The sequence below is a fragment of the Nomascus leucogenys genome, chromosome 2 (assembly GCF_006542625.1).
Source record: "Nomascus leucogenys isolate Asia chromosome 2, Asia_NLE_v1, whole genome shotgun sequence".
Taxonomy (NCBI): Eukaryota; Metazoa; Chordata; class Mammalia; order Primates; family Hylobatidae; genus Nomascus; species Nomascus leucogenys.
Window position 1 is genome coordinate 130369566 of NC_044382.1, and position 18031 is coordinate 130387596.

Here is an 18031-nt window from a genome sequence, read left to right on the forward strand (position 1 = left end):
TTCAAAGTTAAAGAAATAAAACTAAGGGAACTAAAAAGGCAAGGGGGGTGGAATTTAAGGAATTTTAAACAACAGTTGATAGTGGCAAATAGGTCATTATAAAGATGAGAGTTGAAAAATGCCCTCTGGATTTTCCAGTTAAGACCCCCTTGGTGGCCCTAATAAGCACAGTATCTATTGAGTGGTGGGGAGAATCCTATCGTGAGGGCTGGAGGAGTAAATGCAGAGATGAGGAAATAGAAACACAGAGATAATTCTTTCAAAAGAGATGGCTGATGAATGCAAGAGCAGGAAGGCCCATGCTCAGTCAAGGAGGCAGTGTCTTGAGGTGGTAGTGGTGCTTGCTTATCTTTATAAGACCAGAGGAGAAAGCCAACGCTGAGAGTGGGCTGAGGATAAGGAGAGAGGAAAGAATGGTGGCAGGCAAGAGTCCTGAGGAGATGAGAAAAGAGGAAACCTGAGCCCCAGCAAAGGGTTAGCAGTGGAGGAGCAGACTGTTAGTGCCACGTCCCAAGAGAAGGGGCAATGGAACACAGTTTGTAATGGAGGCCATGAAGTCTTCCTGAACTGGAAGGGCAGGCCTTTGGAGGGGAGGCTAAAATCTTAGAAAAATATTATGTTCTGAAAATTTCATTTCAGCTACATGTCTCTGCTGTCACTCCCAGCTTTGCTTGTACACATTATTGCCATTGTTTTTATTGTGTGCCTGTTGAGATACCTGCCTGAATTTTGGAAAACTGTGCGAGAAATCATGAATTTCACCATGGTTGTTTGGATGGCTGGCTTAATTGTTTCTTTTGGAAACTTTTATGGGGCCTTAGTAGTTTGAAAGTCTGTAACTTGCAAAGGTGCTTGGGATGTTAGTTCTTTCATTTTCTGTGGCTCATTACCATTTGAGTAATGTCTGCTCATTCGCTTAGTTGGCTCCAGTTTTCAGGAATAAGGGCCAAAGCTTTTCAGCCCTGAACAATATCTAGGGTGGTCAGAGATCCCCGTAGCCCCATGTAGAAATCACACACTGTCATTATGAATCTCATGCATGTTCCAACTGTTTTGCATGGCATGGTGACAAAACTGACTGGCCTAGGCTGGGATGTATAGGATGATCTTGTGCCATATCAACTCCGTGAAGTTTTTGAAGCTGACTTTTCAGTGTCATCCCTGGGCCACAGACTCTCTTCAGTGAGGAAAGAACAAACAGAAGCCAAATAATGTACTGAGATAAGGCTGAGTTATATTTCCTTTCCTTTCTATTCCCAGCTCGACCCCTCTCTTCCCGCCTCGTTAGTTCTCATATCTTCATCTACTGAGCTAAAAGTCATGGCAGAAATGAAGATGAGGCGAGAAGCTCTGAGGGCACACTTAGAAAACAGGATAAAGAGAAGAGACAGACATTTACTAGAGCTTTACAGTTTGCAAAATGACTGCATCTACGTTATCTCATAAAATTATCTGTGTTCTACACATAAGGAAACTGAGCCCCAGAGATATTAAATGAATTATTTGTCCAGAACCACAGAGTTAATAAGTGTCAGAACCAGGACTTCAATGCAGATCTTATGGCTCCAAATCCATTATCCTTTATACAAAAGGTTAAGCCATCAGCCATTACTCATGCTATTAATATATTAAGAATTTTTTAATATAAAATGACTTATTGCTAGACTTGTAATTACGGGTTTTTCTAAGATTAGTGCTATGTAAATAATAACTACTAACATTATTATTATTACTGCCACCAAAATTATGGACTGAGCTGTATCCCTGCCTCATTAGTTCTTATATCTAGAGGAATTTATTTAATTTGGTTTAATAAGTACCTAGTATCTTGGGTAAATAAAATATTGTCCACACCTTCAAGAAGCAGAGAAAGCAGTTAGGTAAACATATAGATGAACCATCCTGTGATGAGTTCTGTAATGGACATATGCCTAACATCAGGAAATAATATAGGACAATGATTCTCCAACTTCATCATGCATTATAATCACCCATACGGCTTGTGAAAAAACAGATCGCTGGGCCCCACCCTCAGAGTTCCTGATTCAGTAGGTCTGGGATGGAGCCCAAAACTGTGAATTTATAACAAATCCTAGGTTGTGTTGAAAAGGGGATTGAACCACTCAGAGGCCACATGAAAGTGTTGGTCACCTTCTAGAAGGTACAGAAGAAAGTACAATACGGTGCAGAGACCACACTTTGAAAGCTGGCATTACTTCCTTATGGGGCAGGGGTCAGAAAAGATTTTGTATAAGTGATACCCAGACAAAGCTTGAAGAATTAAAAGGAGTTTGCCTAGTGAAATGAGCAGAATGGCATTTCAGGTAGATGGAATAGCATATGTAAAGGTATAGACAAGCAAAACAATGGGTATGGCAACCACCAAGAATTTGTTATTGCCACAATCAGAAGAGAAGTAGACAATGCGAGATGAGGCTGAGCTCATGGAAGGCTTCATGTGCCATGCTAAGGCATATGGTCTTTGTCCCATAGGCTGTGCAGAGCCTTAGTCAAATTTTTATTTCAGAAAGCTAATTAATTCTAGTGTTAGTATAAAGGCCTGGGAGAAGGTCCCACTTACTACCTAAACATGAAAGAGCTCCTTTGAATGTCTATAATATTATGCCCAGGGATTAGTCAATATGTACATGTCTTGTTATTTCAGTTAAGCGGTTAATCAGTCCCTGTGTGCCATGCACATATACAAGTCAAAAATATCATTCTTTCCCTCAAGTGCTTATGGAAGCCAACACCTACAGATAAGAAACACCACAGCACATGACAAGGCAGAAACTTACCAAGGGGAGAAAAGAGAAAAGTCAGTAAGGGCTAAAGCAATCAGCCAGGGCTTCATGGAGAAGCAGAACACAGCTGGCCTTGCCTTGTGAAATGATGGCATTTGCCTGGCTAGAAGAGGGCATTGCACAAACGGGGGACCCCCGAGTAAAGGAACAGAAGGCAAACAAAATTTCGGAAGCACAGGGACAGTGAAGAAGCTGACGCAGCTGGTCAACCTTTGGCAGAGCTCTGCTTTAGACATGGTAGAGAAGTAGAAAAGAAGTCTGGAAAACAAATTTAGATCAAAAGTCTATGTTCACTGGGAATAACCTCTGGAAGACTTCTAGAAAAGGAATAAATTATAGAGATAGAAAATGTAATGGCTTCTTCGTTAACTGCACGCCCCCTCTTCACTCTTCTCACCCAAGGACGATAGGAGTCCAGGGAACAGGCTACAAAAGCTTGGATTGGAGGACACAGACAGGGAAGATGCATTGGGCTTTGTTTCCCATAGGGCCAAACTGACAGTAGTTGCTGCCCTGGGAGCTTGCCATTGTCCTGAGAATGAGGTATGTTGGCGAACTGACAGTTACTTATAAAAGGCCATCTGTCCTGTGAACTGGGATGAAGGCCTGGGAAGCCTTCCATTTCAGCTCTCAGATGGTAGCACAATGCATACTTGCAAGGGAGACTTCTTGGATCATTTGCTCATTCCCAAATTTGCAAATATGAAAACATTTTTGGATGTTGGTTTTGTGAGTTATGTGTTTCCTGTGCATTTCTTCACATCACAGCTTAACAATCTTCACAGCACTCCCTTAAGCCTTTTCTTCCATCCAAGGAGCAATGTTTATACTTACTGAAACAGATCCATAAATTGATTTTGTCTTGTGTCTTTATAAAAAATGATGGACTTGTTCACAATGTAGATTGGAGTCATTGCTGAATTTGACGTTCATATACCCTTAAAATTTTCAAAAACTTCAATTTTTCTGGATAAACTATCATCTTTTTAGATTGCCGTACTTTTTATTTCTATTCCCAGGAGTAGCAAATGATATTTTCTTCACAGTTATTGTTACCAGAGAATGAAAATATGTGCCTTCACCAAAGTGACTTCCTATGTGAGTCTGGGTAGAGAGGCAAAGTGCCACAGGTGATTTAGGTTGAGGCAGTGGCAGTGACTCACCCAGGCTAGTGTCCGCCTGTGACTCAGTCCCCACACCAGCCAGGTGCTGCTCAAATGTAAACCTTATCAAATTAAAACTTACTGTACACTATGGGCCTTTGAGGGCAAATAGGAAAAGTTGAAGCTACAGCGAATACATCAGAGATTCTGATATGTCTGACTTTGGGGTGGGAGATGGCAGTTAGGAAGCATGTGCCTCGAAACACAGATAGCAGCTCACCCATTTTAATCAGATATATATCATTAAGCCCAGTGAACAAACCTTACTGAATTTTTCATTAACTGTATTTAAACACAATTCATCTTAAATTTCCTCTTTCTAAACTCTTGCCTTGGATGAAAAGAAAAAAAAAAGAGTGAGACTTTGCCAAAGGGTGTTTCATGGGACACATGGCAACCAAAACAAAAGGCCCAATTTTAATTGAATGATAGACTGTGTAATTATCTAACCTGTACCAGCTGGTCTCAAGAAGCTACCAGAGTCCTTAGAGAGCTTGTACTTGGCCAGAAACATAAGGTACATTATTAGTACCAAGAAAAATGCCTTGTGTACCTGTGTTACCCCAGACCCCCAAAGAACATAATGTGAAAGGAAAAAAATACTTACAGGTTAATTTTGGGTTTAAGAGGCAGTCATCCCTCCCTCTGAGCATGTGGGTGGATTTGCTAAAGCACCTGTAGTCTCAGAGGCATGGCCAATATAAACAGGATTTATTGCATCAGACAGGTAAGGGTAATTTCTCTAATTAGTCATTTGAGATTTCACTTTTCACTTGGAAATACTGGAAATTTAATTTGTTTGTGACATGCGGTTGGCAAACTGACAGTATCTACAACGGTCCCACCCTATGTCTTGCTGTCCTGGTATCCTGGGGAAAGCACAAGGAAGTCTCAATGCAGACGCTTTGCTTCATCTATCGACGTCAAGCTAACTAAAGTACCTTCTTACTGATAAATGTGTCCTAATTACACATTCCTCAGTTGTAATGCTGGAGTAATCCTAATGAGTTTCCTGTGATCATTTTTCTTTTAGATTAAATGCTTTTTTTCAATCCCCCGAAATTTTGCAATGGTGAAGTAATTTATGATACAAGCTCATTTACTTTCAGAACATTGTCCTTAGAGGTAAAAAGCAAAATAGTCTCAGGGAGCTGCATTTTATGAATTAAAGTATGAATGTGATTGAAGATAGTCCCTGACTTGGCCTTTGATTAAAGAACAATTTCATTTTATTTATTTTATTTTAAAAGACGCTTCTCTAAAGAAAGACTGATTGGCATCACATGTTGTCCTCATAAATCATAGCTATTGATTTTACATTTGTTTTAGTTCTTCCAATTGTATGCCCCCTTGTGTCATAATTTATCCTGAAAACCAGCCTCTGAGTGGGTGCTGAAACTGAGCCTGGAGGGTGGTTTCTTTCCACTCAAACTAATCTATATGTGAAAGAGATGAGCTTTCAAACACAGAACCACACCCCTCTTGCTTTTTATGACATTACCCTGGTATTTCCCGTGGAGATAATGGATGGTACACAGTAAAATCTGTGGCAAGTGGCAACATTAGGAACTTTTGCATAGTCCAGTCAGCATCAGCACAGACATGTCTCCTGACTGCCCCAGATGCTGCAGGAAGCCAGGTGCTCCCGTACTTGGCTTTTCATACACAAGCTCACCCTTAGGATTCAGAATGCAATTATTAAGGCCATCTTCTTGAAACTCTTAGGGTCAGACAGTTCTTCCATCTTCCACAAGTAGCAGAAGTGGGAGAGAGTGTCTGCTGGCTACACCCCACCTTTTTTTGTTAAAGAAGGGGTGCCCAGCCCTCTTTTTAAACTGCCTGTGGTTATATGCTGCAGGTAGATCTTAGGATGCTGCCAGATCACTACGCAGCTCATTTAGGGTAAAATGAGATAAATTTTCTGAATATACATGTTGTGCGCAAGTATCACTTATTGTGTTTTGTTTTTCTGGCCCATCTGAGTGAATGCTTGCATTTTAAACTATTTTATGCCCTCTCTTCTCTGGCTTCCCATTCAGTATTCAGTCACATCACTCAAGACGATCCCAGAACTGTGCCGAAGATGTGATACGCAAAACGAAGACAGATCAGGTAGGTTTTGCTCCTCCCCTCTTCTCCTTATCCTGACTCAGTGTTAATGGCTCCTGGAAAGCTGTTTTTCCTCACACTGGTCCCCCCTGCTTTCTGTTTTCTTTTCTCTTTACGGCTTCTCCACTTACACCACCCCCCATCTCATGCCCTGCCTTCAACAAACAGATGTTAGGTCATCTGAAAGAGGATAGCAGGACAGGGAGGCCCTAATGAGGACACAGCTGTATACAGATAAATAAATATAGGAGATCATCTCGGCATCTCCAAACCACAGTATATGCAGCAATTTACTGAAAACCCGAGAAACCATTGGTGACAAAACATAATGATGCAGGCGCCAATGAAAAAATGTTGGATGCATTTACTACCCATATGGCAAGGACCAGCTTGGGGGATGGTGCTTTGCCAAAGTCGGAAACCCTATCAGAGATGCGACATGATAGAATCTGCAATAAGGCATACTGTAACAGTTAAGATTAAAGCAAAGGCTTTGGAGTTTAATAGTGTAAACTAAACAGAGAATTATGGCATATAGATGAAAACCAGCTGGTCGACCTTTTCTCTTTACACCCCCAACCCCCAAGAATAAAAAAGTACATTCTGAGTTGTTTTCCCTCTGTAAATCAAATTAAGCTTCTCTTCTTTTCCTTCTATAACGGGCAAAAATGAAAATAAAAAAGGATATTGATGGGAGTGATACCACGGTATTAAACTATGAAATGATATTTATTATTTTTCCAAGTAATTACTCTATGGCATCACCATTAACCTTCCCAAAGCTGGACCTCCTCTGATAGTCACTAGAATCCTGAGAACCAGATAATCCTCAAATTATGTGTATTGTGTTTAAAAATAAATAGATGTGCCTTACCTATACAGCTACTAGAATTCTAGGCCTTTCTAATGGAAAGGATTTTTACAAAGCTAATTTACTTTTCCGCTGGACTGTTTGTTTTCCTTTGACATTTTGCTTAGGAGAGACGGGAAAAATAATTAGTCTTTCTAGGTTTGTTTATCTCAGTGTTTTTTTGTGTGTGTGAGTGAAAGTAATGCTTCAATGTTTGGGTCAGAAACATCACAGAAGATAGTTTTCAGTTCAAATAAAAGCTTTTACTTACCTTCACTTATTTTTTATTTCAAAAACATACAAGTTCAAATAGGATTTAATAGAGGCTCTTGGCTATAAATCTTATAAGGATGTGTCTTCTTAAAAGGCAGTGCCCATTTCAAACTTGAACCAGTGACTATGATCAATGACACAGGTAGCTGACTGCAGTGGAGAGACTGCCAAGCTCAGAGTCACCAGGCCTAGGTTTGAGTTAGAGTTCAGGCACTTATCAGCTAAATGACCTTGAATCTGTGACTCGTTATCTACAAAATAGAGAAGAAACATGTACTAATGTTGCCCGGCTGTCCTCAGGATCAAAATTAAGTGATGTATCAAAAGGTGACTTTGCAGGCACAAGATTTTCTTTTATCTTTAATTGGATGTAGGGAATAAGAGAGAAGAAAAAATAGCAAATACTTTATTAGTGCTTAATGTGCTGGGTACTGCTGTAAGCACTCTACTTCCATTAATCCCATTAATCCTAAAATACTTGTGAGCTAAGTACTATTAGGATGTTTATATTATAGATGGGCAAACTGAGGAACAGAGATGAGAAGTTAAATATCTTACCCAGAGTCACACAGCAATCAAGTTACAGAGCTGGGATTCAAACCCCAAGAAGTCTACTTCCAGTTTCTGTTATATTATCCCTTACATATACTACCCTTCCAGATAGTTTGACTTAGTGGTAATAATTTACTTTTAAGACATTATCCTTTTAAATCTTTACAAGTCAGCATTTTTCCTGATTAAGTTTAAATTATTTTTTCTCTGTTAAATGGTGACTCTTACCAAGTTAAGTGAATAAACAGAAACTTTTGGCAACTGTTTTTCCCAGGGCTGGTTCATTCCATTCTCTCCAGGTCTTACAATTTCTAGTCATCTCTACAATAAATGATGGTAGGCTTTTCTTCTGTGGTTGAGGAGGAGGCCAGTTTCAAACTTAGAAGCTTTTGAACTTTACTCAGAGCAAAGGCGCAGTGCTCAAGGTAATCAGTAATAATCAGACCTGACAGGAAATGGATTATGAGGGAAAGACTGAGGCCTCTTAATGGAATTGCATGTACATTTCCAATTTGATGGACCATTTGGAGGCTGGGAAACTGCATTCTGATAGATCGAGAGTGATCCTAGAAAAAGGAACCCAAGGAAAAAGATGTCTGCCCACAGCATCACTGTAGAATTATCCATGGGCCCCTCTGAAAGAAATCTCAATGTGGTGAAGTTTTCAGAGCTGGTTTCCTAAGGAATTGAGGCATTCTCAATCAGTTCCGTAGGCATCCAGATGTAGAAATAACCCTCCTCACCCTGTCTTTCTTGTAAATCAGCCACGTATAAGAACTTTGCTCCAGGAAAGCTAGCCAATTTCTATCTTTTCAAACAGACGCAGCAGAATGCACTTTGGCTTCTGAGAAAAGTCCACATCTTCTTTGGGATGGGGCACTCTCAGGGGAAACTTCCTCAACTGTCTGTCACTTACAGTATACCTGATATGGTTTGGACCTGTGTTCCCACCCAAACCTCATGTTGAATGGTAAACCCTAATGTTGGAGGCGGGGCCTGGTGGAAGGTGACTGGATCATGAGGGTGGATTTCTCACGAATGGTTTAGCGCCATCTCCTTGGTACCATCCTTGTGATAGTGAGTGAGTTCTCATGAGATCCGGTTGTTTAAAAGTTTGTAGTACCTCCCCTACTCTATCTCTTGCTCCTGCACCTATGACGTGAGATGCCTCATTCCCCCTTTGCCGTCTGCCATAATTGGAAGCTTCCTGAGGCCGTCGCAGAAGCCGCTATGCTTCCTGTACAGCCTGCAGAATCATGAGCCAATTAAACCTCCTTTCTTTATAAATTACCCAATCTCGGGTATTTCTTTATAGCAGTGCAAGAATAGACTAATATGATACCCCACAAGACAAAGACATTTCTCTTTACCTTTCTAGAATAGTACACACTTGCTATTTTGTATAGGTTGTCAAATGTTAACATCTATCCTTGTACATATTATGTCTTTGACCAGATGCTCTCATTTACTCTCTTATTTATTTATTTATTCAACAAATATGTGTTGAGTGTCCTCTGGCCCAGGTACTGAGGACATGGTAAAGAACAAGACAGACAAGGCCTCTGTGCTGACGAAGCTTACACTCTACTGGGAGTGACAGCCAAAAGGCAAGCAAACAGATAAACAAGGTCACCACAGATAGTTAGAAGAGGCAACATGAGAGACTGGTAATTTTTAGAAGCTGGGGAGGGAGGGAGGTCTTAGGGCATCAGGGAATATTAGAAGGCCCCAGCCATGAGAAAACCAGCAAAGAGTGTTGAAGGCAGAGGAACTAGTAATTGCAAAGTGCCTAAGCCAGGAATGAGCTTAGCAGGCATGAGGAAGAGAAAACCAATGTAGCTGCAGCATGGTGATCAGAATGAGGGGCAGTAGGAGATGAAGGCAGAGAGATGATCAGGGTCAGACTCCTAGGGGAGTTCAGATTTTATGCTTAGTGCAGTGAAGAACAATGTCAGCAGGATTCCAATTTTTCTAAAATCTTATGACCTGGAAAGAAGCCTCAGCATGTACAATCATAACTCTCACTAAGAGAAAGGACTTTTAAAATCATCTAGCCTGTGAGAAAGAGCAAGTGAGAAAGTATAAATAATAAAGCAAATGGGTAAAATACTGACGACTGATGAATGTGGATAAAAGGTGTACAGCTATTTTTTGTATTGTTTTCATTTTTGCAACTATTGTATATGTTTATTTAAAAGTGAAAAATATAAGTGTTATACACAAATAAAAAGTTTTCTTAAAGGCAAAAAAGGAAAAAAAATAGGTAGTCCAAAGCCAATCAGATCTTTGAAGGTAATCCTCCTTATCCCAACCACAGGGTCATGTAGCCTGTACTTCATCAATTTAGCAACAGAGAGAGCATAATCTCACAAGGCAGCCCATCCATAAAGGTTAATGCTTACCTGCCCAAAGTCAGTGTCCGTTGAATTTCCACTCATTGATCCTGGTTCTTCCTTTGGAACCACAGAAAAGGACAGTCCCTCATGGCCAAGAGTGCCACTCGGTGTGTGGAGACAGCAGTCACTCTTGGGCCTGTCTTCTCCAGGTGAACATTTCCTTCCACAGTTCTGAGTGTGTGCTGCTTATTCTTTTCACTCTCCTGTGAATACAGTACAGTTACCAGCATCTCTCTTAAAGTGGAGCGCTCCGAACCAAACCAGAGGTTCCTCCACGTGTGGTCTGCTCGGAAACCTGTCAGCCCCACAGAATAGTCCCCTGGGTTTCCCACGTATCTTTTCTGCTTTCCCAAGTAGGGCCATCCATTCTGCCTGCTTCCTGAGTGTCCTCAGAGGAGCTGGAGTGTAAAACGAGCCGTGTTTGTGGCCTTTGGAAGCCCCTCTGTGAGACACGCAGCCTAGGGCTCACCTCATTTCATCCCTGCGGCTTCAGTGGTGGGCTCCAAGAATGGAAAATGGCAATGTTGTCAGAGGCCTGGAAGTCATCTCTTTGCACCTTCCCCTGGCTCACCAATGCCCACAAATCCTCCTTAGGAGTGCCCTTTCTTTAGCTAGAAGCTTTGATTCCTGTTGAAGTCTATGTTTTCCCCTAACAGGAATAATATTTTAAACTATTCTCCATCAATTACACTGCAGTAGGACTGTTTCAAATTTTTGTGAGAAAAGTGGTTTAGAAAGAAAGGAAGTGCAAGGGAATTGGAGATGCCACAAGGTGGGAAGGAAGCAAAAAACTAGGAGTGGGAAGCCTGAGAATGAACTGCCTGCGCATGGAGATGCACAGGTGCTATTGAGGTTTCTGAGTTGTTTCATAAGCCAGCAGTGTACCAGGCATTGTGCCAGGCCTCTGTAAGCAGCATATTTATCCTCAAAATAATTATCAGAGGGAGAAGCATTCCTGTGCTTATTTTATTGATGAGGAAACTGAGGCTCACAGAGGGTAAATAATGTGCACAAAGTTCTAGAGCTAGCAAGTAGATGTGAAACTTGCTCTACAGTCTCCAGACCCTCTGTGGGTAAGCTGACTTAATTGAGGAGTAATTTATTCCAGAGAACCATGTGTAGCAACTAGTTTGGGGCAAGGATTAGCAGCAAAGGAAGTTATGTGTAAAAAAAAAAAATGCACCTAAAAAGGAAGTTATTTGTGAAACTTTTGCATGCATTCTCTGCTTAATATCTGCTATTCATGGAAAAGAAGACAGCACAAGGCAGTGAATGTTAATTCTTCTCTATGGTTTTCTCCAAATGAGGACAAAAAATACGTTATGGTGACATATGGTGTTCAAATCAAAACATATTCAGTTTCATTGATTTAGAGTTTTTAAAAATTAATTGGACATTCAAATACACATTTGTTTCAGTTCATGCTGCTTTAAATGTGATTCCCTCAAAATCTGTATCTGCTAAACTCATTGTATAATTTTCTTATGAAAGAAGGCAGATAAATATTGATGCTGCTTCACATCTGAAAACTTAGATATGCTGGGTTTAGAAAGTTCAGTTATGTAACAGTAATAAATGACCCTGTAATGTGTCTGAGAATGGATTCTGAAAAAAATTTTATGCCTAAATAATATAAAGTGTTACTTGTATGACAATGAGTAAAGGAAACAGTACTTTTTAAACTTGGTGTCCGGCATTAAAGTCATGCAGGTAGTACATTTAAAAGCATTGCAAATTTGCTATATTTTTGAACCCTGTACATGCAAATTTTGTGACAAACCCTAAACCTACAAAGATAAAATATGTGATGTTCTAAGATAAAAGGGATTTAAGCCAGCACCTAAAATAATAAATTGACATGAAATTTGTCCTGTAGATGCTGTTATGACATAGTTGGTGATGCTAAATATATAAACCTTCTGTTTTCAATATTTGTTAAGGTTTAATGCTAAAAGCTTGAAAGTGAAGGTTGATATGGCAGTTTGAATGGAAAAGCTTGCTGGTTAATCCATTTCACAGGATGTAATGTAAACTGGACTCCAAAGAGCAGAGAAAACACATTTTCTAAGATCTCAGTCAAGAAAATGAACACTTCAACCTGATGCAGCAAGGAACCTAACGTTTATGACAAAGAAATGTTTCTTTAACTAGAGTAAAAATTTACAGATAATAAGACATCTAGATGAGATTGTTTATCAAATAAAACAATTATTTTTATTGTTTAACAAAATATAATTATAAAGGTGATATAATCCATTATTTTTAAAGAACTTAACCTTGCCACCAAAACAAAATTACTGCACTTCTTTTGAGTATTTTTCCCCCTGAGGCACATTTGTACGTATCGTTGTAATCACAATATGAGGACAATTTTTGCTGCTTTTTCTGTTGCTCCAGAATGTGCATGGCCATCATTTTGAACGGACCACAGAACTTACCCATGAAAGCTGAGCTGCCCCCTCTGTGGAAAAGGAGAGATCATCTCTACCTTTAACCCCTTTAACCTATTAACCCTTCATTTATGTTTCTGAGAGGAAGGATGTAGGTCAATGTTCATAAATATTGGGGCAGGGGGTGAGAGAAAAGTTAAAATAAAATTCTGGTGATATTGAAAATAATAAAAGGGGCTGAGTATGGTGGCTCACACCTGTAATCCCGGCACTTTGGGAGACCGAGGCAGGTGGATCATTTGAGATCAGGGGTTCAAGACCAGCCTGGCCAACATGGTGAAACCCTGTCTCCACTAAAAAACACAAAAATTAGCTGGGTGGTAGTGGCACACCCCTGTAATCCCAGGTACTCGGGAGGCTGAGGCAGGAAAATTGCTTGAGCCTGGGAGGCAGAAGTTGCGGTGAGCCAAGATCGTGCCCCTGCACTCCAGCCTGGGTGACAGCGAGACTCCGTCTCAAAAAACAAACAAAGAAAATAATTAAAAGGGCCGAAGGTAGCAGAGCTTAAACACATCGCATCTTTGCCCCTTTTTCTCTTGACTGGAACATTTTTTTTCTTCGCTTAACTATAAATGTTAAGTAGCACAGCAAACTGATTTTCTACAAGGTTCATAGCAGTGGAATTAAGAAAGGAACAAGACAGTATTTGAGGAAAAGAAAACTTAGGGGTAGAAACTCACAGTCTTCTCTCTTGTGTTTTGGTTTATTTTTGCTGGACTCAAAGAAACGTATCTTCCACTCCCCAAACTGGTAAGTAAAGAAACCGCCTGTTGGTAGAAATGAATTAAAGGAAATCTGCAGTAAAACAGGATGAAAAATGGGAAGTCCAGAGAGGGACATCCTTTAGGCAGGCAGGGAAAGAACTGAAGCACAGGGACAAGGACAAATGGATACACGGCCGAGTGCCTTTGACTTTGTCTGGCTTTGCAGTGACTTCCTTCTCACAAGTCCCCATCCTGTCACAGGAATAGCAGTTTCTCCCGTCCCATCTTCCCATACTTTTTAAAGGCAAAAGTATGAGTGTGTGTTGAGGGACATTTCTAGTTTAGGAGCTTCTGTCATAGCATCTCTGACAGCACCCCAGTTGTTCCTGAAAGCATACCCTTTTGCTTTTGTCTGTCAATATTAAATGGGCTCTATCTTCCCATTTCAGATCACCCCTTTTTATCCACGTATCTCCTTTGCTCTGACTCTTCCCTCAAAAAAAAAAGTCATAAAGTAAACACAAGTAATAGATACAAACTCCTAGAATCTCATAGTTGAAGGGTCCTCTTGCATAAGTCCTGACCCCTCTGTGGCATTTGCTTTTCAAATGGCCCTTGCATCTCACCGTATGATCCAGGACCCACCCCAGCACCGTTAGCGTCAGCATCACCCAGTAGGTTGTGAGAAATGCAGACTCTCAGGCTTGCCCCAGATTCCTGAATCAAAATCTGCGTTTTAACAAGCTCAATCCCCAGGGTATTCATTTATGCACATTCAAGTTTGAGAAGCACTGACCTGGGCCACCTAGATACCAGCCCATTGTTTTTAGTGAGGCACAGTGATCTTTTCAAAAATGCAAGTCTTATCATGCCACTCCCTGCTCAAAACCAGGCAATGGTTTCCCAGGATGGTTCTCAAGATATGCAGTGGGAAACTCTCTCATGTGGCCTTCAAGGCCAGAGTGATCTTCTCTTGGACCAGCAGGCTTCCTCGCATGCCTCCTGCCTGCCAGTCACATCAAGGAGCCTCCTTCAGTTCTTCAAATGTGCAGTGTTCCTTCACATGGGATATTATTCCTTTTCTCCCTCCACCTCCAAGATCACCTCCATCTTAAAAAACAAATAAACCACCTCTAGAAGCTCCCATCCTGTTTCTATGCTCCTCCTTGCCAACCCTCCATTTAGAGCCAATCTGCTTTAAAAAGTCATGGGAAACTCCCTCCCCTGTCCCCAACTTCCTATTTACCTTAAACATCCCTAGTATGATTTCCATCTCTCTAGGGAAGGTCACGGCTTCCATGCTGTCAAATGCACTGACACTTTACTATTCTCATCTTTCTTGGCCTGTCAGCATTAGTTGAGACAATAGTCCCCTCCTTTCTGGAAACGGTCACCTCTCTTGGCTTTGTGAGACCACCTCTTTCCTCATTTTTCACCTAACACTCTGACATCCTCTTAGTCTTCCTTTGCAACTCCTCCTCCCTCTCAATTTGACCTTTCAATAGTCAAGTGGGACTAAATATTTAATAGGACCCTCGCTCTGCCCCCTCAGCCTCTCAGTTGGTCTCTCATACATGCTTAAAGCTTCAAACACCATCTACATGCTGCTGTGAATCCCCGCCACACTCCAGCCTCCTATTTAATGGCCCACTCAATGTCTACATTAGATGTCTCATGGAATTCTAAAGAGAAAGTCTTGAATTTCCCTGCCTGACATGTTCCTCCTCAGACTCTCGTCAGCGAACTGCACTCTGCTGACTGAAACATCTCATCAGGTGCTGAAGCCAGATTTCTTGCTTTCCCTGATGTCCCACATCAATTCATCACCAGGTCTTGAGTCTCTGTGCTCAAAGTATATCCTCATGCTGTAAACTAAATGTTTGTGTCCCTCCAGAATTTGTGTGTTGAAACCTATCTCTCAAGATGATGGTATCTGGAGGTGGGATCTTTGGAGAAGTGATTAGGTCAAGAGGATGGAGCCCTCATAAATGGAATTAGTGTTTTACCAAAGCAGCTGCTGAGAGCTCCCTCTCCCCTTCTGCCATCTGAAGACAATACTTCTCTGTAAAACCCCTCAGAAATACCGTATTTCAGTTAAAATAAAAAACAAACTCTTTGTTATGGCCAATAAAACCCCCAAATGAGTTGGTCCCTGATAACCTCCCCCAGCTTCAACTTTGCTTTCTTTGACTCTGACCCACTCTGATCTAGCAATGACAGTTACAGAACCTGCCAGATTCTCTCTGCTTTAGAAACTTGCAGATGTGCTTCCTTCTGCCTACTCAGATCTTCATAAAATTGTCTTTCCTCTTATATTATCTCCCAGTTTCTCATGTAATTGGCTTATTCTCATCCTCCAGATCTTAGCTTAAATGTCACCTCCTTGATAAGGTTCTCATCTGTTTTCTATTCCAGTCCCCTCCTTGTTTCTTCAAAGCAGTTTGCATTTAGTAATTTTTTTATTTATCTGTGTACTTGCATCATTGTCTGAGCAGGATTATGTCTATTTCATTCACTCCTGCACCCCTAGTGACATGTGCATAGAGACATTCAATATATATTTGTCAAATGAATGAACCGTATAAGAGTACTATAGCATTCTGCCAATTACCAATTGCTTTAACACTCTGACCATGCTTTGTATTCCTGCTTTTCTTGCTTACTAAGTTAAAAAAAAGAAAAAAGAAAAAAAAGGATCACCACCCTTAGCCAGTTGAAGGAATTCGCAGCTGTAAGAACAGATTCTCATTGATAAAATGACTAAATTTAGGCTAATGCTGCTAAAAATAAAGACAAAGGAAACCCTTCCACTCAACTGCTTTTAAGAAAGGTTGGGGGATTTTTTTGTTTGTTTTTTTATAGACGGGGTCTCACTCTTTCGCCCCAGCTGAAGTGAATTGGTAAAATCATAGCTCACCACAGCCTCCAACTCCTGGACTCAAGCAGTCCTCCTGCCTCAGCTTCCCTAGTGGATGAAACTACAGCAGCAAGCCACCATGCCTGGCTAATTTTTTAATTCTTTGTAGAGATGAGGATCTCAGTGTTACTCAGGCTGGTCTCAAATTTCTGACTTTAGGCAGTCTTCCCACCTCAACCTCCCAAAGCACTGAGATTACAGGTCTGAGCCAGTGCACCCAGCCAAGAAAAGTCATTAAAAATTATTTTTCCTTTTTTTTTTTTGAGACAGTCTTGCTCTGTTGCCCAGGCTGGAGTGCAGTGGCACAATCTCAGCTCACTGCAACCTCCGTCTCCCAAGTTCAAGCGATTCTCCTGCCTCAGCCTCCTGAGTAGCTGGGATTACAGGCGTGCACCACCATGCCTGGCTAATTTTTGTGTTTTTAATAGAGATGGGGTTTCACCATGTTGGCCAGGCTGGTCATGAACTCCTGACCTCAAGTGATCCACCAACCTTAGCCTCCCAAAGTGCTGGGATTACTAGCGTAAGCCACCTTGCCCAGCCATCAACTATTTTTCTGACTTTGTTCCCACACAGAAGGTTCCTAGTAAATGGTTACCAAAATTTAGACAGACAACACAGTGTTGGATTTAGGTTAGAGTGAATCTGAAATGAGTACGACCACTGATTTCTGGGATTCCATTGCATATATGTGACCCAAATAGAGAAAAATGTGAATTATATCTTTAGGGAATAATTTAATTTCAATAAGGCAGTCCTCCAGTGTTACGGAAAGAAAGAGTCAGAGAACCTTGGTCCTAGTTGAGAAGTCAGCATGCTATGTCATTTTCCACATTATACTTAAAATTCTCTGAGTTCTCATTTATTTCCAAGTGAGAATACATATGAACTGCCTTTCCATCCTCCAGAGTTGTGGAAATCTCTAATGAAATCATACACTTGCCTTGTACTCAGAAACATAAAAAAGCTTACACAAATGTATCGGCAATTTTAAAGTATTAAGTGGAGGACATTTTAGGAAAATTCCAAATAAATACTGCTTTGTGAATTCTTAAAATACATTTAACTCTTTCTTTCACTCTTTATAGTAATACCTGTGAAGTGTATCGTGACCTGCACCTGAAGAGGGAGGTGCAGCAGCTCTGCCATTCATTAATCCCAGGGCGAGCCACTTTCCGCTCTTCCTCCCACTTTGTTTGCCACTGCACCTGCCTGTTCTCTCTCCAGTCTTGTAGCTGAGAGTTCAGGCCATGGTAGGAGCTTGCATGGACAGACCCACAGACCTGCCAAGAGGAAGAGTAGGCTGCAGGCCAGCACTGGGTCTTCCATTTCTCCTCTCCTTAAAGTGTGTCCTTCTTAAAATAAGACCAGTTTTCACAGACTCACCACTTTGTTTCTTGTGGAAAATGGAATGCATTTAAGTTTTAGCAACAGTAAAACAAGAAGGGAACACTCTTATACCCTAAAGACATACCCCATTTTCTTTGTTGTCTTGGTGTCTAAAGCTAATTTTCTAATGTGGACAGATAGTCCATATTTAGAAGTAAAATCAGTAGGCATTTTGGAAGTTGTCAATTGGAAATGGAGAGAAGAGAGTAGGGATTTTTCAGCCTGTGCTGTCAGCCTCCTGTTCTCTCTTACCAAGGAGCAGTAACTCAGAGCCCTTTGTCCTTGACGGTAGATCAGCCCTGTAAAACATCGCCACCTTCAGTTAAAATGTGTGTGCTGCACGGCCAGAAGCCACACTGAGCCTGCTCACACTGAGCCCTCTTCCAGAGCATCTCCAATGGTGAGCCTTTCACTGTCCCTTGAA

The 18031-nt window shown here is 41.1% G+C and overlaps 1 protein-coding gene across 4 annotated transcripts in view; it reads left to right on the plus strand.

Annotated features, from left to right (window-relative positions):
- SNCAIP (synuclein alpha interacting protein) overlaps positions 1 to 18031 on the plus strand; it is a 150000-nt gene that overhangs the window by 83782 nt on the left and 48187 nt on the right. For 3 of the 4 annotated variants that reach the window (XM_030818247.1, XM_030818241.1, XM_030818253.1), the window contains exon 3: positions 6007 to 6079. In XM_030818247.1, coding sequence (XP_030674107.1) covers positions 6007 to 6079 — 73 coding nt within the window. Of the gene's footprint in view, positions 1 to 3206; positions 3348 to 6006; positions 6080 to 18031 lie in introns of all 4 variants that reach the window. The other variant, XM_030818263.1, reaches the window with a different exon arrangement.